General features: G+C 46.7%; 1 protein-coding gene across 1 annotated transcript; it reads right to left on the reverse strand.

Moving 5' to 3' along the window:
- Positions 1-4,081: 4,081 nt before the first annotated feature.
- Positions 4,082-12,189, reverse strand: LOC311599624 (solute carrier family 40 member 1-like; the record flags this gene model as incomplete). The annotated part of the gene is given in 6 exon segments (XM_084785654.1): positions 4,082-4,324; positions 7,054-7,434; positions 7,436-7,777; positions 9,862-9,932; positions 11,960-11,996; positions 12,139-12,189. Coding segments are annotated over 6 exon segments (1,125 nt in total).
- Between the last annotated feature and the right edge of the window lie 9,411 nt (positions 12,190-21,600).

Raw genomic sequence — 21,600 nt, forward strand, 5'->3', positions numbered from 1 at the left:
AAGATAAAACGCAAAATAAGTGGCTAAGGAAGGAAATAAAGAGACAGTGGCCCACAGTGGAACAGAGCACCTGCTGCTGGTCCACCATGCAGAGCCGCAGAGAACAGGAAATCAGCACAGAAGATGCAGGCTTGGCAGGGAAGCAGCTATCCTTTCCAAGGGCAGATACTGAGAGCAGTACTGTGTGGGGCAAATCATCACATGTGTACAGCCTGTAGTTCTGGAGAGGTTAAAGGAAAGACTTTAATATACATTTGTTAAACATTTGTTTGTTCTCTGTCTAAACTTTTGTGTGCTTGTTAGGGAACTCAAGAGCCAACAGATTTAGTGCATGACATTGCATGAAAGTATAAACCTTTCCAGTGAAAACTAGATGTTTTGTTCTGGTTTCTTCAGGGTGTGTGTGTGTGTGTGTGTGTGTGTGTGTGTGTGTGTGTGTGTGTTGTGTATATATGAGTGGTGTGTGGTGTGTGTGTGGTATGTGGTGTGTGTGGTGTGGTGTGTGTGAGGTGTGTGTGTGTGTTGTGTGGTGTGTGTGTGTGTGTGTGTGTCATGTGGTGTGTGGTGTGTGGTGTGTGGTGTGTGTGTGTGTGTGTGTGTGTGTGTGTGTGTGTGTGTATGTGTGTAGTAATGTACTCTATAGTCTTTCAGGCACTTCATGGAAGGAGAGAAACTGGGGGAGGTGGCACATAAATATCACCAGGACTTGTAGAGAGTATTTTATTTAAATAAAAGGGGCTGTGGCCTTATGTTAAGCAAAATGTTTAACAAAATTCTCTTTTCCTTATTTTTTATGTAACTGTGTCAAAAAAGCACTCCTGTGAAGATTCCCTTTGGAGTTTTCTTGCTACAAATGAGATTTTGTTCTGCAAAATGGTGGGGATTAGACTCCCGGGCTTTAGGTATGCTAACGAAGTGATTTCCCAGTGGAGTTAATTCCTAGGCTCAGTTATTTGTTAACAGAGAGGGGGATTCTTCCCTGTCCCCTTGTCTGTCTTTCTCTCTTTCTTTCTTTCTGCCTTGTGTATTTATTTATTTCTTTATTATGTGCTTTGGTGTTTTGTCTGCATGAGTGTCTGTGTGTCTGTCTGATCTTGGAGTTATAGATAATTGTGAACTGTCATATAAGTGCTGGGATTTGAACCCTGGTCTCTGGAAGACCAGTCAGTGTTCTTAACCACCAAGCCATCTCTCCAGCCCTTAAACAGGGTTTTTTGTTTTGTTTTGTTTTTTGTTTTTTAAAAATGTTTGAGACAGGATTTCTCTGTGTAGCCTTGTCTGTCCTGTACTTGGTTTGTAGACCAGTCTGGCCTTGAACTCACAGAGATCCACTTGCCTCTGCCTCTTAAGTGCTGGGATTAAAGCCATGGGCCACCACACCTGGTCCTCTAAACAAGGGTTCTGGGAAAATACTTGGTAACATCTGGAGACACTTGATTCTCATACCTGGGTGAGGAATGTGGCTACCAGCATCTAGCTGGCAGCATTTAGTGACGGCAGGTGCTACAAGACAGCCTGCTGTCCCTGCGACAAAGGATAACCCCAAAGGTCAACAGTGCAGAAGTTGAAAAGTTGTCTTAGAAAATGTCCTCACTCCCCACAGCCAGGCCTGCTGGAAACGGCAAAAGACATGAAAGACGCTGCGATCGATGCCATTCTGTCTCTCACTTTTTACGGTTTGGTCTCTGAATGGTGTATTTTGGGGACTTTCTGCATTACGATTCATTTTATGTCTCTTCCCAAGAAAATTATGTCTGAGTATTTTTTAGGAAAGTCCTAAACTTATTTCTGCTTTTAGGGAAACAATTATCTGGCCACTATTTACAAGTCTTTCTTATGTCCTGAAGAGTGTGATAAACTCAGATAAGCGAAAGCTGGGAATCTCTAAATGAGGCCACGACTCCAGGAATCTTCTTGAGGTATCTGCCCCTAAGTAAAGTCAAACAACTGGTGCAGGGTAAACAGACAACTGACAGACTCTGGCTGGCTGGGAGAATTAGTAACAGACTCTAAACCTCTTTTTACACTTAGAGCTCTCTGGAAAATGGAGCTTAAAGATAGGGGGGTCATACCGGGTACACCCCTGGTGGAATAAAACTCAGTTAAACAAGAAAGATTAAGTAAAATAACTTTTTCCTACTTTATAGCATAGATGATAGAACAACATAATAAAAAGAGTTAGGTATTAGTGTTTACTAGTCATAAAAAGACCAGTTCAGCTATGTTCTGGTTGTCTGGAGTGCTTATAAAATGTAAATGCTGCCTGCTTTTAGCAGGCTGTCATATAATAAATGTGTTTGCTTCAGCAGAGACATTCCTTAGATTCTTTGCATTGGAGTTATAGAACTAATAATAAAAATAAAATCTGTTCTATTTACACTTTCTTTTTAAAAATTATTTACTTTGATTTTTTTTTATTTATTTGTTCACTTTACATCCCGACTGTATCCCAGTCCCCCTCCCCCTACCCCCCCCAGCCACCAATTACCTACTGGCTCCACCCTCCCTCCCTCATCCCCCCACATCCCCCAGTCCTCAGAAAAGGGAGCCCTCCTCCCCTAACATCTGACCTCAGCCTATCAAGTCTCATCTGGTCTGTATCCTCTTTCTCAGTGGCCTGGCAAGACTGTATTTGCACTTTCTGTGACTGAACTTGTAACCCCAGGCTTGCTTTGAAAAACCAAACACATGTCCAGAGACACAAATGATATAATATAATATAATATAATATAATATAATATAATATAATATAATATAGATAATGATATAACCCATACTTCCTGGATAATTATTAGTCTGTCTTTGTTCTGTGAAACCTGTATAAACAGTGATGGCTGGTCAGTCAGGGCTGCAACATTCCCGTGCCTGACTCCTCCCTCACTGACTCCTTATCACCTGTGGACAGAGAGAACCCAGTCAGTGGGCTGGGGCTGGCACCCACCTGCTTATGTACTAATGTTACAGGCCATTCGTGGCACCCAGACAGGTTCCCTAAAGTCTGATCCTTAGGGGGCTTTATTGCCTTATTATTTTCACTTCCGGATGACCTTAGCTAGCATAACACTTATTTAAACAGATGTAGTTAATCACTATTTTAAGCCTAAAGACATATGGGTTTTCTTTTAGTTTCCTCAAAAAGCTAGCACCAGTGTTGACTAGAAATTCCCCATGTGCACACTGCAAATGACACAGGTTCTTACTAGGATCTGGTCTTAGCTTGACTGCTGAAATGACACTTGCCCATGTCTCTGGCCTGGCCAAGGTTTGAAAGCCAAGCAAAGATTGTTTTCATCTCCAGCAAATAGCTTCATGCGGGACACTTCACCAACAAGTGTCAACAGAGGAACAACAAACTCCTACCCAAGTAACCCAGACCAACATCTCTGGATGGACCATGGGCCAGAATATTCTGATTGATTTTAGCTCCCAGAGAATAATAAAATATAAAAACGCCAAGTTCCTTTCCCGCTACTAAGGCAGGATCTTAAGTAGCCTGGTCCTGAGGTTGACCTTGAACTGCTGATCCTTCTACCTGAGTACTATTCCCTGAGAATAGTACTGGGATTATAGGCATACGCCACCACGCCCAACGGTGCACCCTGGCTATCCTGGAAGTCACCATGTAGACCAGGTTGGCCTTGAACTCAGAGATCCACCTGCCTCTGCCTCCTGAGTGCAGGGATTATAAACCGTGTGCGCCACCACACTCTGCCACACCCATCTTTTGAAGTGGTGCTGGGGACTGAAGCCAGGGTTCCATGTACGTTAGGCATGACCTCTGCCACCTGAGCTACAGCCTCAGTCCTGACAGTGAGCCCTTATATTGGCAAAATTAAAACCAGTCCCTGAAGGAATTGAAAAGAAGATCTTTCTAACTTTAGCTAATGGTATCCTTCAAGTTGTCCCCCTGGACCCTCAGGATAGTACCAGGAAAGAGACCCAGAAGCAGGTGATGTCACCGGCAGACAGGGGCACATTTGCTCTCAGCTGTAGCAAAGGCACAAGACATACACAAAACAGCCGGAAGCAAGCAGTGGGTGACGGGTCTAAGGCTGCCCTGAGTGCTGCTGAGAAATGCTGCCTACCGCTCCGGCGCGGGGCGCCCCATGCCTCTCGCCGTTGCCTGCCTTCTTAGTCTTTCTTGCATAAAAGAAACACGCATGTGCCCAGTGGTCACAAAGAATAAAACCAACACGCCAAACGGCTGCGGCCTCAGGGCCGGTGTGACCAAAAGGAAGTGGATGAGGTGCATGAGGTAGTTCAGAGAGTACTGCACACCATTCACAGCCCTTCTCCCCGCTTCTGGAATGTTCTCCCGGAAAAGCTGCGGTCACAGGGAGGTCAAAGGACCAGAGGCCTAGAGGGCAGCCACGTAGTGGGAGAGTAAACAAGGTCTGTCAAAGAGCCTCAGTCAGAGCATGGCTTTGGTGTGAGCCAGCATTGCATCCCATAAACGCAGCCTCCTTCTGTTACGCTGGCTTCCTTGTCTGTGAGACCAAGATCCTTCAAACGGTCTCTGCTGGAGGCTTCCCTGAAATCACAGTGTGTCACACTGCCTGCCTTCTGTGCTTGCTAAGTACTGTCGGAATCTGAGGGGTTGTTATTAGCGGTGGTGCTGTTTACAGGCAGGGTCTCACTCTACCTAGGAGGGACTCAAACCCAGTCCTGCCTCAGCCTCTTAGGCACTAAAGTTAACAGCCCTGAGGCACGAGGACCCCACCTTCACATATATTCCTATACCTATATCTCCCATGCTGCAAAGCCTATCCTGCAGTTATTTTTCAAAGAATAAAATGGCTTTTATACATGTTTCCTTTTGCTTTCCCTTCATAACTAGCTCCTTCAGACGCACTGTGAGGCCGCTTGGCACGTGTTCCTCTATGTCCCCAGCTCATTGCCTGTACAGGAGAGAGCAGTGTTTCCCACTCACCCCCAAGATGGAAGAAGGGGGGCAGGCTTCTCTCTTCCCTCACTTCAACCCCATAAGGAGATTACATTTTAATCTGCCTCAGAAGCAGCCTAAGAACCTGACGTTCAGTCATCAAACAGGGGCAGAGGCACCAGCGGTGCTGAAGAGGATGCTGTCGCTGAGTGGTCACCGCGCGCGCGCGTCTGGGGTTCTGGCACCACCCCCTTTGGCGACCAGCATTCCAGCTTCTTCTAGCCTGGTTGGTTTCCCAGACAGCTGCCTTCTGGCCTCCTATTTGCGTTTATCCCAACTACTGGACCCAGCTCTGGACTCAAAAATTACACGAAAATAATATTCTCGGCTTTCCTTTGTCTCCTGCTGCAGACCCTAACTCATGCAGCTGTTCCCAGGCTGGGCTGCCCTAGCTGTGTTGCTATGGCACCCATCACAGGCCATGATGCTCTTCCCCCATCCCTTTGGGCTGTCCTTACTGTACCATGTGTCCTCTAGATCCCTCTAAACTTGCTGGTCAGGGACATCAGCCAGTGCTGGACTGGGGCCCAGAGCTCGATTCTCCTGCCCTGGCCCTCTGCAAGAAGTGCTCACAAAGACAGAACGGATTTGAAGACGCTGCAGCGGCACAATGTGAAGTGTGAGCTAATTATACACCGAGAAGCGGTTCTAAATTAAGGGCGTAAAGAGTTACAATTCTTAGACTTTAAAACGGGAAGCCATTTGTACTGGTTGGGGTTTTTTGTCAACTTGACATAAGTTGGAGTCATCTGGGAAGAAGAGGGGAGTCTCAGCTGAGGAGCTGCCTCCATCAGAGTGGCTTTTACATCCATGGGGGCATCTTCCAGACTAATGATTGATGTGGAGGGCCTTGCTAGGCAGGGGGTCCTGAGTTTTATAAAAAAAAAAAATCAATGTGAGCAAGGCGTGAGAGCGAGATTTAGCAGAAATCCAAGACAGAAACCAGAAAGAAACATCCCAACCCCTTGTCCTATCCCCCCAAGGCCCGGAGATGAGAAGGTGATGCTCTGAGAGCCAAAAAGGCAGAGACTTCCCTTTAGTTACATCCCTGAAAATTTGGTACCCAGGGAGGTCTGTCTTTGATTCACATCTTCCCGGTACTACTATACTTCCTAGTCCTCTATTTTCTGGCCTGACAGGGCCTGACCTGGACTTTGAATGTGATGATCTTTAATTTGCCAAAGAAATGGTGCTGCCTGGTTGGAAAGCCACTCACAGGATCCCTGCCCGGACTCTTCCTGGCTAGGAATCTGTCGGTCTAACTACGAGAGCCAGGGTGCTGCTAATTGGTTTCTGTCACCGGCACCATCGATTTACAGGGACATTTTAGGGTGGTCAGGCACTAGAGGACCAACATTTAGTTATTTTCATTTTACTAAACACCCCAACGAAAACAGGTGTGTTCTTACCGCCAGGAAAGAACGGCATGGTGGGAAGGCAAAGTGCAGATAACAACCGTGTAGGAGGAGAAGAAGGTCCGAGACCACGGCTGGCCACCCCGACTCCATCTCTGGCAGAAGGAGTCCCCCGTGAAGCTACCGTCTCTCCTTCCACCTCACCTTCACCTTCCGTGGAGACATGGCCATCCTGTAGCTAGATACTCCTTGCAGCCTGCACCTGCCTGACTTCCAGGAAACGACCGTGGCATTCCCACTTCCCCCAAACCTTCAAGCTTTTGCTTTTCAAACCTGTCTTTGCCACACTGCCTACATCCTGGAGCGGCCATCTCTCTCCATGACATGCCCTTTGGAGATCTCTGGTCGTGCCTCCCTAGAGGAAGGGCTTTCCTGGGCCCCCCAAGACCAGACCTGGTATCCTCCCTGTGTGCTCTCAGGCCACCCGTCCTCTATTTGATCCTCTTGGCTGCCCAATTTGTAATGATTTACTTACTGCCTCCCACTCAGGCTATCACACCACGGGACTAAGGCTTTTGTCTCATCATCAAGTCAACTCTTTTATCCTCACCCCCGCCCCCCTCCCAGAAAGTTCTTGACATATAACAAGTTTTTGATGAACGATGCTGAAAATATATACAGTGGCTTAGCGGGGAGGCCAACACGTCTAAGGTTACTTCTCAACACCACAGGCTCTAGAACCCCACACCATGTGACCCGCGGCTCATCAATTCTCGCCGGTATCACATCCGAGAAGAGCAAGATGATGGCGATGTAAGACTCAGGCTGTTCAGGGCCCTGCTGGCCATCTATCAGGACTGTGCTATTGGTCCAGTGGGCAGGACAGCGGTCTGGGAAGATGGCTTGGTTTAGGTTTCTCTTAAAGGTATAAACACGTACCTGGTTATCTTTTAGCCAGTCATGGTTTGAAGAGGCGTTCTTGCTTAATGGGAGGAAGAAGGTAGCCATCTCAAGAGGACTTCCCGGAGCAAAGACAGAGAACACACAGTGTGTTAGGCTGCCCATGTGGAGCCAACTGGAAATGACTCCTGTGGTGACCAAGCCATAATGCTTCCAGAGCCGGGTAGAGAGGATTGTTTCCCGTTAGGTCAGACACAGCTAAAAGGGCTGTGAGGATGCTGAGCAGGGAGCTCCCGACGCCCTGGGTGTAGGCATAGCCTCTGGGAATGCAGTCAAACCCCAGAACTGTCACGCAGAGGAAAGCCAAACCCAAGTCAGCCAGGAAGAGTCTGTCAGAGGTATGTTTCCCTTCCCCCCTGGCATGTGTGGAGCAGCCTACGTGTGTCAGGCAGGCAATGGAGAAGGCCTTTGGCTGTGGCCCGTTGTACTTCACGGCTACATGAACTGTGGTCCTTCGGTTTTGCCAGTGTTCTGGATTTCTTGGTGAATCTAGGCATAGTTCCCCAAAACTCAGTTTCACCTAAGATAAAATCCAGATAAGCTTCAACTCAACACACGGCCGTACCCCTCAACTGTCCACCGCAGTCTCCTCTGCCTCCATGTTGGACAGTTCCTGTGCACGCCCCTCGCTTCCCTGCCTCAGGCACCTGGGACTTGCTGCAGGTGCTGGAATGTGAGTGGTGTTCTGTAAGCACGGTAGGCAACAAATCTCACCACTGAGTGGCAGCAGTTATTGGATGAACATGCCCGTCGTCCCCGCCTTTAGCAGGGCAGGCTGAGGTACACCCCACAGTCTCTGAGGGGCCCAGTTCTCTCTATAGCCACGCCACTCCTTTCACCGGCTTTTCTCCCTGCCCTTTCCTGTCCCATCTCTCTTTCTTCACCCTGCTTCTTAGATCACTTTTCGCCCTGGGGTCACGTCTCAAAAATGTGCTCAGGAGTGAACGAGGGTAAGGCACAGAGAAAGGAAATAAGAAGGCATGGAGAGTGAAGAGCTGGTTCGGGGAGCAGGAAGAGAAAATGCCACACGCTCAAAATGTGAGGATGAGCTCCTGGAACCGTCATGGGTACTCACCTGGTAGATACTTGTGGAGGTGGACTAGAAACATGCGGCTATGTTAGAGGTACTCGACACGATGAAGCCAAGTCCAGCCAAGTCTAGAGGAGCCAAGTAGGGCTCTGAAGGAAGGAGAGAGGCAGGGGGAACAAATCGGAGGATAAGAGGGGGCAGCTTTTCATTATACAAATGGACTTAACTGCCAGACAACTAGAAACAAAGATGATAATAAAACAACCACCATGGAAACAGAGACAGCATTGGCTTCAGGCTTACTATATCTCAGGGATAAACGCAGGCTTCGCATAGACTGCTTCTTAATTCCCACAGTGTCCTGATGAAATTGGTGCTGTAATTTGCTCTCACTTTGCAGAGAGGTGAAGAGTATGAAATAAGGGAACCTTGAAAGCTCACATAGGCAACACGTGGAAGGTGAGAGGGGCGCACCCCATTTATTATTGTACCAATTATGTATCTGTCTGCCCACTCATCATCTAAATATGCACCTCTAGCTGTTTACCTCTCAAACACATGCATTTTCCTCATAAAACGGACCTAGTGGTCTTTAGCTATAAAAATGACTTGAGAAAAATGAGGACTAGTCATAAGCTCATAAAGAGAAATGGAGTCAGCTAGGCAGATGAGTGTGGCACTGGCAAAAGGTGAAGAGGACTCTTAGTTGAGGACAGTGAGGCCATGTCTACTGTCCCCACATCCTTAGGGAATTTCTAACTTTTGTTTGTTTGTTTGTTTGTTTTTGGTTTCTTGAGACAGGGTTTCTCTGTGTAGCCTTGACTGTCCTGGACTCGCTTTGTAGACCAGGCTGGCTTCGAACTCACAGAGATCCACCTGCCTCTTCCTCTTGAGTGGTGGGATTAAAGGCGTGCGCCACCACTGCCCAGCGCTGAAATTTCTGATTTTAAGCAAACGTTGCAGGAATGTGCTGTATTATCTTGATCAAAGGGTAGTCCGTACTCCTTGACACATTTTCCTCTCTTAAGTTTGGGGGCTTTGGCGACAGGAGTTCCCAAGCAAGTTGGGAAGGAGCTATTTGTCTTCCTGGATGGTGGAAAAGGCTTGCAGGTTGCATCCTGCAGTCCAATGGGGGTGCTAGTTGCACCGGGCCTTCTCTGAATAGAATCGCTGAAGTTATGCATAATCCATTTAACCTTACAAAGTAACCCTGCCTGCCCCCACAAATGTGGTCAGGCCATATGAACTTCATGACTGTTGTCACTGTTTTTAGGCACACTTGCAGACAAAATAGGAGGATGTGGTTAGACACACGGTCTGGGAAGAATAAACGAAACGTGAACATAGGGAGAAAGGAAAGAACGAGAGCTCTTTCTGAGTTCGCATTGCCTCGGCTGGGCAGCCTCTTGTAGCCTCTCTAGGAAGCGCCCTGCTGTGTGCTGCCGGCGTTTGACAGCCAACTGGGGAACTAGTTGATAAACCTTGGACAGAAATAGAAACTCCGAGAGAAGTGAAACCAAGTTCCATCCAAGAATGAAACCACAGCGAATCACATGAGATGCCCAGGTCATCACCTGGCCCACGGACAGGGGAGCAAATATACTGATGGCCTGGTCCAGCTGCCTCACTGCTGTGTTCATCATCCCTGCAAGGGGGAGGGGAAACACTGAGTCTCGGTGGGTGGAGGCCGCCTTCCTCCTGGTGAGCTTGACACCATGTGTTCTCTGGACTTGACAGCCACCCCAGGGTCAATGATAGGGAAAGCAGGTTTGTCTGCAGATTAGCAGTGGACTTTTCAGCTTGGAAGACAACTGCAAGACCAGCCATAGTAAACCGAGAGAGACGGGGTTACCCACCATCTTGACAATGCCAATAACAGTAATGGCCACTGATTAATAGCCAGCAGGCTGGTGTGGGAAGGAAGGCAGCGGGGGAAAGAAGAGAAGGAGCTGAATTCTTACTTTGTGCCAGGCATACGGTCCTGAACCTTATACCTATACTCTTCTCAGTTAGCCCTCCCAATTCTAAGAAGGCAATGGTACGTCCATTTTACAAGCTACAAAACTGAGGCACACAGAGGGGAAACTGCTTTCTCCGGATTGCAGAACATGATGGAGCCAAGACCCCAAATCCAGGCCATCTGACTCCAAAGCTTACGGATTCTTCCACCATTGAAGAAGAGAGCCACAAGTTCATGTTCAAACCTGTAATAATCAGGAGCCAAAAATTACTTTGAAGTCCTTTAAAAGAAATGAACGCAGAACAGGAAGATTTTCTTGACCCGAAAGAGAGGGACACACTGAAGCCTCACCCAGCTTTTTATCTCTTATTCTAGGTGATGTTATTGAAGCTGCAGTAGCTCCAAAGAAGAGCAATTTAGAGAGAAAACACGACAATAAGGGCTTCTGCTCTGCAAGGCGTGTGTTTTAGACTCCTTAGCTGCTTCCTTTATCTCGGCCATCAACACTCAGGCACCACAGCTGCTCAAGTATAGGGTGGCCTGCGATGGGCAGCTGCAAGTGAGCAATTAGCACACACTGCAAATGGGGGCCGTGCATGCGTTGTAAATGGGAGACAGGGGCAATCTGCCAGGCCCTCCTGCATCACCCCTGCACTAGAAAACCGATTTCTCCTCCACTATCAGCAGTAATCAATTGTCACACTGGAGGAGAGGGGGAGGTTGTCACTGGCAGGAAGTTAGAGATCGCTCGTTCATTTATTGGGTAGGTCTAACCTGGCCCCGCAATGTCTGTGAATAAAAAGCTTCCGTCCCGCACCGTCTACGTGTGCATCAGGTGATAACGATGGCGGGCATTTCCTGGGCATTCCTTCTGTGCATATTTGTGCTCAGCACTTACAAAAATCTGGATTTCATGGAATCCTTCTTCCCCCAAAGGGAACTCAGAGTGAATGAATGTGTGTATGTGTGTGTGTGTGTGTGTGTGTGTGTGTGTGTGTGTGTGTGTAAGAGCGAGCATCTGTGTGTTGTCTCATGCTACAGATGAGGAAAGTGGAGGTCAGAGGTTAAGCCACTTGCTCCAGGACATGTAGCTGGTAAAAGAGACAGCAGGTTTCAGCTGGATTCAATCCCACACCTGGTTGGCTCCAAATTCCTTTCTTCTACGGGCTATGCTATGGCCTTTCTTGGACCCTGAGTGGCTTGCCACCTCTACTTCTCTGACCATCTGAGGACTGGTGAGGGTGGCACTGCTCACCAGTGCAGTGCCAGTCAGGTTTGCCACAGCTGCTAGGGTAATCACCACTGCATATAGCAGGCCACTTACCAGCAGGAGGGAAGACGAGGTCGGAGGGAGGCCAAGAACAGACCTTCCGGCCCAGGGTAGAGTGCAGTTATTTATCTGACAGCTCGAGGAACATATAAACAAACCCAGTGACCTTTGAGAGGAAAAGGCTCTGTGGTAAGTCTAAGTCAAATGTATTTTCTTCTTCTCACACCATCAGACCAGATATAATAGTAATTTGTACCTTGCAGACAATTCTGTTGCCTCATTTCCTGTGAGATTTGGGCTCCAATTCAGAAATTAGGGGCCTGGAGGCCACTCACGACAGGGTACTGCAAGGCAGCTAGGTAGAGGGCATCTCCCAACATACACATGGGTGCGTTGATAGTGTGCACTCTCATGGTGCAGTTGTGAGAGGGGAGGCACTCACGGTGAGCCAGCCATGCCAGATTCGCTCCATCCTCCTCCTGTAGGAGAGCACCAGCATCAGGACCACACAGCAGGCAGTGACAGAGGCCTTCTGAATGAAGGGCGAGGCTGCGAATGGAACCGCCCAGGGCCAGGTATTTGCTGTTGGCTTTGGGAGGCGGGTCACAGCTACTTCATCACCTGCTTCTGAGCTGTTATGTTTGACCAGGTGCTGGTGCCCACCAGGCTCATCGTTCCCATCAGCTGTCCCAGGCTCAGGAAGGATCCAAAAGCCAAGCTCCGTGAGCTGTAAGGCCCATGCCACAACCCCATCCCCCAGAACTCCCCCAAAATCAACCAAACAAAAACCCCGAAAACCAATCAACCAACCAACCAAACAAACAAACAAAAAACCAAAACTGAGCAAGCAAAACCAGAGCTGAACTTTGCAAGGGAAGAAAAACATGCTTGGTAAGAAAGATGACAAAAATATAAATACAAAAAACAAACAAACAAACAAACAACCTACCCAGGTTCCAGTTAATTTAGGGATGTGAAAATCTAAGGCTACATCTGACTTTCCTGGATTTACTCTAACCGAGGCATGCTACCTGGGCCTAAGGAGCAATACTCCATGTTTTAAAGCAGTCGACCTTCCAAGTCTACTGGGTGTGATAAAGAGTAGTCACGTTGACTAGTCACCAAAAGAACAGGGCACCTTAGGAAGGCCTGTGTTTCCCTGGGCAAGGGAGACTTTATGAAGATATTAGCACTAAAGGCCAAACCGAGACTTGAGCAAGTAAGTCTCCAAGTACTGAGGTGATATATCTCATACAGGATATATCTTTTACATATGGAAACTGTCTTGACTAAAAATAAACACATGTAGAGCTTGCCTAGGTAACGCCAGAATATTAAGAGAAAACATGCTTTTTGATAATTCAGTGCTGAAAACTTGTACTTGCTAAGAATCTAAAACCCTAAAAAAGGTGGTGGTGCACACCTTTGATCCCAGCACTTGAGAGGGAGAGGCAGGCAGAGTTTGAGGTTAGCTGATCTACAGAATGAGTCCAGGATAACCAGGCCTACATACACAGAGAAACCCTGTCTCAAAAAACCAGCCAGCCAACCAGCCAACCAACCAACTAGCCAACCAGCCAACCAACCAACTAACCAACCGACCAACCAACCAACCAACCAACCAACCAACCAAATAAACAAACAAAATCTGTTCCAGGGCTCAGGCACACGGCTAGGTAACTGGTCCAGCATTCATGGAGCTGAGCTTGGTCCATGGCACTGAGCGTTAGTAACCAACTCACACTGATGTGTTCCAAATGTAGAAATCGAGAATGCACCCCAGAGCGGAACCACTCTTTCCATGGCATTTCTCGGTTAAGCTCCACTGCTGTGGTGCACAGTTTTGTGACTTTATTTCATGACTGAGGCCATAACCAGCCACATGTCATCTACATCCCAGAGAAAAGCATTTCCTTTATTTCTTGGTTTCCTTTCGATCCATTCACCAATTAAAACCCCAAATATCAATACAGAGCCAGCCACCACTAAGCCAAACACTGCCGTTAGGAGATTATGTCCTTACAGCTCTGTCAAGAACACAGACACAGCAAAGTGCCACATCCCATCTCCCTGTAAGGCAGAAAAGGCAAAGCTTTAATCACTGAGACAGGTAGAGGGAGATTAACTCCTCGAAGATGCAGGTGCCACAAAGGGCACTCCAACTTTAAAAACAGGATGTCAGAAGCTTACTTTTATGGACAGTGACTATGACTTTATCTTATGCAATGTGTTTATGACCTTAAATACTTTTAAAAAGTCAAATGTGTGAAAGGACAAATAAGCTAATGAGAAATTATCAAACATGTAGAAGAACATGAAACAACCACCACCAGGACCCCTGAGAACCTCTGCTGGTCAAAAGCAATAGGTGAAGCAGCCCTGAAGCTCTGTTTGCCTCACACTATCAGCCCAAAGAAACACTTTCTACCGAGCTCAGAATGCTGGGAAGCACACCCGCAGGACACAAAGGGTGAATGAAAAGAAAGTGACCCTTAGGTGGGCTCACAGTTCAGCGGTCCCTTATCTGCACGGGCCAGGGAACCTCTGTCCTTAGACCTGCAGGAATCAGCATCACCAGCGTTACCATCCCCATCAGCAACTGCAGCCTGAATCAGAGACAAACACCCAGCACCCGCCACGTAATTGTTCGAGAGGAGGAAATTACCACCCTTTCTAACGGAAAAGCCATTATTGCAGTCTTGCAATCATTTTTAAACAGGACATCTGGCACACGGTCAAAGACAACCAGGCACAGAAGGCAAGGAAAGCACCACAGATGAAATCTACACTAAGCAGCAGCAAAGGCAGACCTAACAAGACCGCACAAATCTAGGTTATCAGTCAAGGGTTGTAAAATAATGGTTATTCGGGCTGGAGAGAGGGCTCAGGGGTTAAGAGCACTGGCTCCTCTTCCAGAGGTCCTGAGTTCAATTCCCAGCACCCACACAGTGGCTCCCAAGCATCTGTAATGAGATCTGGTGCCCTCTTCTGGAGTGAAGGCAGAACATTGTATACATAGTAAATAAATCTTGAAAATACATATATAGTTATTCTATCAAAAGCAATGTCAAGCTTGGCAAGCTGAGCAGGGAGTCAAAAATATTTAAAAAACACAAATAAAATTCTTAGAGGTGACAGGAGAACAATGCACACTAAACCTAAACATTCAGCTGGACGTGGTGACACACACCTGCTGTAATCCTAGCTCTTAGGAGACAGAGGCAGGGGGATGGACAGGTGGGAGACTGGATAGGCCTTAAAAAGCCAGTTAACTGTGGATCTGTCTGAAGAAGCCACTCATGAAGAAGCATGGTGAAGATGAGAAGAGAGGAGAAGAAGAGAGTCACACTAAGCCAGGTAGAAAGAAAACGCGGCATTCCTTAGCAGCCTTACCAAGACCATCAGCTACCAATCGGCAAAAGTGAACTATCACAGCTAAAGGCTGAGATTGATGGGTTGGACTTTAAAGTATAATTATATTCTGTATAAAGACAAATATTTATAAAAGCATAAGAAAACACAGAAGTAAAAGGCTGAATAATGATGTAGCGTGTAAACGTGATCCCAGAGGAACCCACTAAGTTTAGTGCCTGATGTCAGTAAATTGGCATCAGACAAAGCCTGCCCCAGTGTTAAGAGCTTTACTGGAAACAAAGGGAATCACATTATACTGATGAAGGTTTGGCTCATTAGAAAGCTATCCAAATTCCAGTTCTCCTTGTATTTATGAACAAGGGTGTACCAAATTAAAGTGAGAAATGACAAGCACTGGGGCTGTTTTTATGTCTCCATTTTCCTCCTTGTAATTGATAGAATAAGAAAATTATTAGTTAAATGTGTGATTGTGTACATCTGTGTGTGGTCAACTTAAAAGTCACATCGTGAACACTGTGACAAATTCAGAATACAGGCCATCTACAGCATGTGCAGCATCTCGTGAAATTAGCATATTATGGGGTGGGGTGGGTGGGGCTACTGTGATGTTCCCTGACCTTAAAACAATTAAGATAAAAACCACACCACAGAAGCCAGAGAAACTCTCATAGGCTTATAAATTAGCCTATGGTCAAGTCCGTAGGTCAAACCAATAATCGTGAAAAAATAAAATATTCTAACAAATTATAGTAAAACTTGTCACATGAATGATTAGAGAAGTTTGTGATCCTCCATGTTTCTATTAGAATGGAGAGGCTAAGCTGAGTGGTGGTGGTGCATGCCTTTAATCTCCGCACTTGGGAGGCAGAGGCAGGTGGATCTCTGTGAGTTTGAGGCCAGCCTGGTTCTCAGAGTGAGTTTCAGGACAGCTAGAGCAGTTACACAGAGAAACCTTGTCTCAAAAAAAAAAAAAAAAAAAAAAAAAAAAACCAAACAAACAACCAAAGGAGAGGCTAGACTTAATAAGCAAATTTACATGTGTTTAGAAGTTAGAAATGGGCCGACATGATGTCCCATGCCTGTAATCATTTTTTTTTTAAAGGAGGGTCATGAGTTCATGACCAGCCTGGGTTACATAGAGAGAGCTGAGACCCTGCCACAAATTAAAAAAAAGTGAAAAAATTGAACCTCAAATAAAGCAAAAGAATGGTTGAAATAAAAGCAAGAAATGTAAGGGTAGAGGGCTAGAGCTGTTGCTCAGTGCAGAACAATTGCCTAACGACAACAAGACACTGATCTCTGTCTCAAGCACAGAAAGCAAGTGAGCAAGCAAGCAAGTCAGCAAGCAAGAGAGCAAGTGAGTAAGCAAGTGGGCAAGCAAGCAGGTAGGCAAGTGAGCAAGCAAGTGATCAAGCAAGTGAGCAAGAGAGCAAGTGATCAAGCAAGTGAGCAAGTGAGCAAACAAGAGAATGAGCAAGCAAGTGAGCAAGCCAGCAAGTGAGCGATTGAGCAAGCGAGTGAGCAAGCAAGTGAGCAATTGAGCAAGTGAGTGAGCAAGCAAATGAGCAATTGAGCAAGCGAGTGAGTGAGCAAGCAAGTGAGTAAGCCAGCAAGTGAGCAAGCAAGAGAGCAAGTGAGGAAGCCAGCAAGAGAGCAAGGAAGCAAGGAAGTGAGCAAGCCAGCAAGTGAGCAAGCAAATGAGCAATTGAGCAAGCGAGTGAGTGAGCAAGCAAGTGAGTAAGCCAGCAAGTGAGCAAGCAAGAGAGCAAGTGAGGAAGCCAGCAAGAGAGCAAGGAAGCAAGGAAGTGAGCAAGAGGGAAGGAGAAGAGGGAAGGATAGAGATCAAAACGTAGCCAACTGAAAACATAATGAAAATGAAGACACACAGAAGTGAGGATGTGAGGTTGGGGGCGGGGAGTGGATCTGGGAGAAGCTAAGTGAAAAGTTTCAGGGCTGCTTTTTCATGAACATGAGAGTCAGCTAAAGGAGACAGAGTATACTCAGTAGGGTTTCAGTCACATAAGCTTCAAAGGCTAAACAACTACCCCATTAAGGGTTGTCTACACCAGAGCTACAATATGAAAAAAGAAAAAGAAACACAGAAGCCAGCAAGGAAGGTCAGACATGCCCTGAGACCACAGCTCCTCCTCCTTGGTGAGGAGCGTGGCTGAGAATGGTCCCTGAAAGATTGCTTCCCAGCTGCCTGGGGTCCACATCATCCACTTTGTAGTTGTTGTTTTTTTTTTTTTTAATTATGCTTTATACATATGTTTTGTGCATTTTCCTCTGTTCGTTCTACAGTTGGTCATTTGAAACATTTTTTTCTTTTCTTTTTCCTTTTCTTTTTTGTTTTGCGTATCCTTGGCTGTCCTGGAACTGGATCTGTAGGCCAAACTGGCCTCAAACTCTCAAGAGATCCACCTGTCTCTGCTTCCGGAGTGCTGGGATTAAAGTCATGTGTCACCACGCCTGGCTCATTTAAAACGTTTTAAACAAATACATATACTTTGCACCCATTATTTTTGGACATTCCAACATCTTTAATGCAGTTCTCTTAACAGTGTAAGAACACAAATTTCATGATTATCTTACCCGTATTGAGAAGGCACAGCTTACATAAATCAGAAATCTTGGACTCACGAGGTTTATCAAAGTTGCTCCTAAAACATAAGACATCCAAACCATTAAGATTATTAAATTCAAAATGAACATATAGTCAAAGCAAATTTTCAGTAGCTCTGAAAAAGTAAAGTGTTGCATTAACATATGTTCAGAAAGTAGCCTAGGCTAAATAAAATCGCAGGTGACAGAAAACATACGGGATATATACAAATTAGGGATCTCCCAGAGGTTTTCCCCGTTGCCTTAAAGTAGTCATCTCTCATTGTTCTGAACGACACTGGGGAAATGTTCAGCTGTAACTCTTTTCTCCACGGCAGAGAGAGAATTATGCTGTCTAAGGAAGTGACCTATAAGACAATGGAAAAACCCAGTAGCCTCACCAGCCCAGTCTGGAGGGGGAGGACAGGCGCCTTCAACTGACATCACCCACGGACAAGATCAGAGAGCGCAGAGGAGCCGGCTAGGAGCAGGACTGGGGTGGTCCTAGCCCTCTGGCTGGGAGGACAGTATGCAAAGGTCTGAAGGAGCCACAGGAGAGGCTAGAGGTCAGGGTGTGAGGTGCAAACTGTGGCCGAGAGATGCTGGTGTGGCGCTCACTCTGTGAGCACCCAGGCGGCTGAGGTGGAGGGCTGCCACAGGAAGAAAGACGCAGGCAAACAGAAGGGGCAGCCCCTGTCTCTCTTGGATGAGAATAGAAGTCCTTGACTCAGGCACACCTTTGTTCTGTCTTCATCCCGGCAGCCAGGGTGGTGCTAACTCAGCTTACAGAACTGCTCGGTTCAAAGCCCCCAACATTTGCATCTTACTCGGAAAAACCTGAAGTCCTTACAACAGCTCAAAAGTTTCCATTTAAAAAATTTTTTTAAATTAATTTATTCAGATTACAACTAAATTGTTATCCCATCACTTGTATCCTCCCATCCCTCCCTCCCTGCTGCTTTCACCCTATTCCCCTCCCCTAGGTCTTTGACCGAGGGGGACCTCCTCCCCCACTATATGGTCAGAGGCTATCAAGTCTCATCTTGGTAGCCTGCTTATTCTTTCTTCGAGTGCCACCAGGCCTCCTCACCAAGGGGAGGCAGTCAAATATGGGGCACCAGAGTTCATGTCAAAGTCAGTCCCCACTCTCCACATAACTGTGGAGAATGTCCTGTCCATTGGGTAGATCAGGGTAGGGGTTTGATGTTTACTATTGTATTGTCCATAGTTAGTACAACAGTTTGAGCAGACCCACCTGGGCCCTGATCCACCTATCACAAGGACATATGCTCAACCATATTCATGGCAGCCTTATTCATAATAGCCAGAAACTGGAAACAGCCTAAATGACCCTCAGTTGAAGAATGGATAAAGAAACTGTGGTACATTTACACTATGGAATACTACTGAGCTATTAAAAACAAGAAAATCCCAAAATTTGTGGACAAATGAATTGAACTAGAAATGATCATAAAGAGTGAGTTAACTCAGAAGCAGAAAGACTCACATAGTATATACTCACTTATAAGTGGGCACTAGCCCAAAAGGCACGTCCCACAAAAATCTCCACTTACCAGGAAATTGGGATACATGTGAGGATATCCTACTGAGACTGTAGGTGAGAGAAATATAGGAGATGGTGGAATAGAAGGATCCAGAGGGTCCTAGAAAAGTTTCCATTTTTGACTCTTCCTTGTCTCTCACGACACTGTTCCCTTTGATGCCTCCCCAGCTACAGGAAGCCCGTCCTCGCCTTTGTCTCTTCCACTGGTTCTACCTCTGTCTGGAGTAGTCTTCTAGCCATGCACATGACTCCATCAAGCTATGAGTCCTTCAGCTCCTTACCTAAAAGGCAGCTCCTCAGAGGGTCACCTTCACCGGCCCAGGCGGAAACGTGTGCTGGAGCTGGGCACAGTGGTCTACAGTCCTGCATACCTGAGAGCCTGAGGCAGGAGAATCATTTGTGCCTACCAGTTTGAGACCAGCCTAAACTACGAGGACACCTGACCCAAGAAAGAAAGAGGGGGGAAAAAAGAAGGAAGAAAAGATGGAAGGAAGGAAGGAAAATATTTTCTTTTTCTTTCTTTTTTTGTTTTTTGTTTTTGCTTTTGAGACAGTTTTTTTTTTCCCCTCTATGTAGCCCTAACTGTTCTGGACTCGCTTTGTAGACCAGGCTGGCCTCGAACTCACAAAGATCTGTCTGCCTCTGCCTCCCAAGTGCTGCTACACCACTGTCCAGCACGAGAATATTTTCTAGACCAGTACCAACCAATGGAACTTTCTGGAATGGTGGGAATGTAGCTTCAATGACTGCTAGCACAGCACAGTGTGGCTACTGAGAGCTGCTGTGATAAGGAGCTGAGCTTTTTGTTTTATCGTATTGAAACGGGAGCTTGCCGCGGAGTTCACGTGGAGGTCAGGGACAATCTGTGGAGTCTGTTTTGTTCTTCTGCTTTTATGCTGTCAGGCTACAGGGCCTTTACCTTTATCCTGCTGAGAGACATTGCCAGCCTTAGATCAACCAACCAACCTCCCCCCTCCCTCCCCCTCCCTCCCTCCCTCCCTTCTCACTTCTCTCTTCCTTCCTTCCTTCTCTTTCTTTCTTTCTTTTTTCTTTTCTTTCTTTCTTTCTTTCTTTTTTTTTTTTTGGTTTTCGAGACAGGGTTTCTCTGTATAGCCTTGACTGTCCTGGACTCACTTTGTAGACCAGGCTAGCCTCGAACTCACAGCGATCCACCTGCCTCTGCCTCCCAACTGCTAGGATTAAAGTCCTGAGTCACCCCCCCACCCCCCACCCCCCACCCCCCTCTTTCCTTTTCTTTTTCTGAGACAAAGTTTCTCTATGTAGCCCTGGCTGTCCTGGAATCCACTCTATAGACCAGGCTGGTCTTGAACCCAGAGATCTGCCTGCCTCTGCCTCCTGAGTGCTGGGATTAAACACGTGTGCCACCACATCTGTCTCAAACTTTTCATTTTAACAGATTCAAATGCAGCTACAGAAGTTTAGCAACCCGACGCTCTAACTGCAGCACCTACACACTTACCCATCTCCTTTCTTAGTAGCTCCTTGCCATCTGTCACGAATACACTACCTAATCCTACTCTACTCTACTCTGTAATTTAATTCTGTGTCTCATTAGTAATTTGCTCTTCCTGTTATAGGGTAAGCTCCACAAGGGAGAAAGCTTCCAACCAAGTTCTCAACACCTGGGACAGTTTCTGGCACATGGCCTATACTTTCAGGAGAATTTATTTAGTGAACCAACAAACTATGATAGAAACTACGTTCTGTGCTGACCCAAGTCTGCTCTCAGCTAACTGCTCTGCCACTTGTCTCCTGCCTGGCTGTTCTGACTTTCCTCCAGCTCCTTGCAGTGATGTGTCCTCCTCTCTCACACACTCTTCTAGTGAGTTTCAACTCTACTCTGGCCTCCTGGGCTTGGCTCATCAGACACTCAAGCCACCAGCCTCCGTTTACTGAGTTTCTTTTTGTTTGTCTGGGGTTTTTGTTTTTCGAGACAGGCTTTCTCTGTTTGTAGCCCTGGCTGTCCTGTACTCACTTTGTAGACCAGGCTGGCCTCGAACTCAGAAATCCGCCTGACTCTGTCTTCCGAGTGCTGGGATTAAAGGCGTGCACCGTCACGTTTACTGGGTTTCTTACCTATAACTCAGACAACAAATGGCTGCAGGTCAGGAGCAGCCTGGAGTCATGTCAGCCACTGCTTTTCTGTGCTGTGTCCAGAGAGGAGCACACATGTCACAGACTATGGACCAGGACAGACTTCAGGTGAACTTCACATACTAGATCAGCAGACAAAGGCCATCTGTGTACTCAACAGGGCTTGTCCCCACTGCACCCTCCCAAGGCCCACAGCCATGCCTCCTCCCTGATGATTATGTACCTATTACTGGTCTGAGAATTCACCCCAACATCTGTATGATGAGTGTATTGCACCTCTTGTCAAAAAAAAAAAAGCCAAGAGAAGAAAATGTTGGGTTGATCTAGAAAACTTTAGTTGTGACTTTTGTTACGGTTAATAGACAGAGCCCAGACGGGGTTGGAGAGAAAGCTCAGCCATGACGAGCACTTGCTCTTGTAGAGGACTT

This window comes from Acomys minous, assembly GCF_964271855.1.
Source record: "Acomys minous genome assembly, chromosome: 6".
Lineage (NCBI taxonomy): Eukaryota > Metazoa > Chordata > Mammalia > Rodentia > Muridae > Acomys > Acomys minous.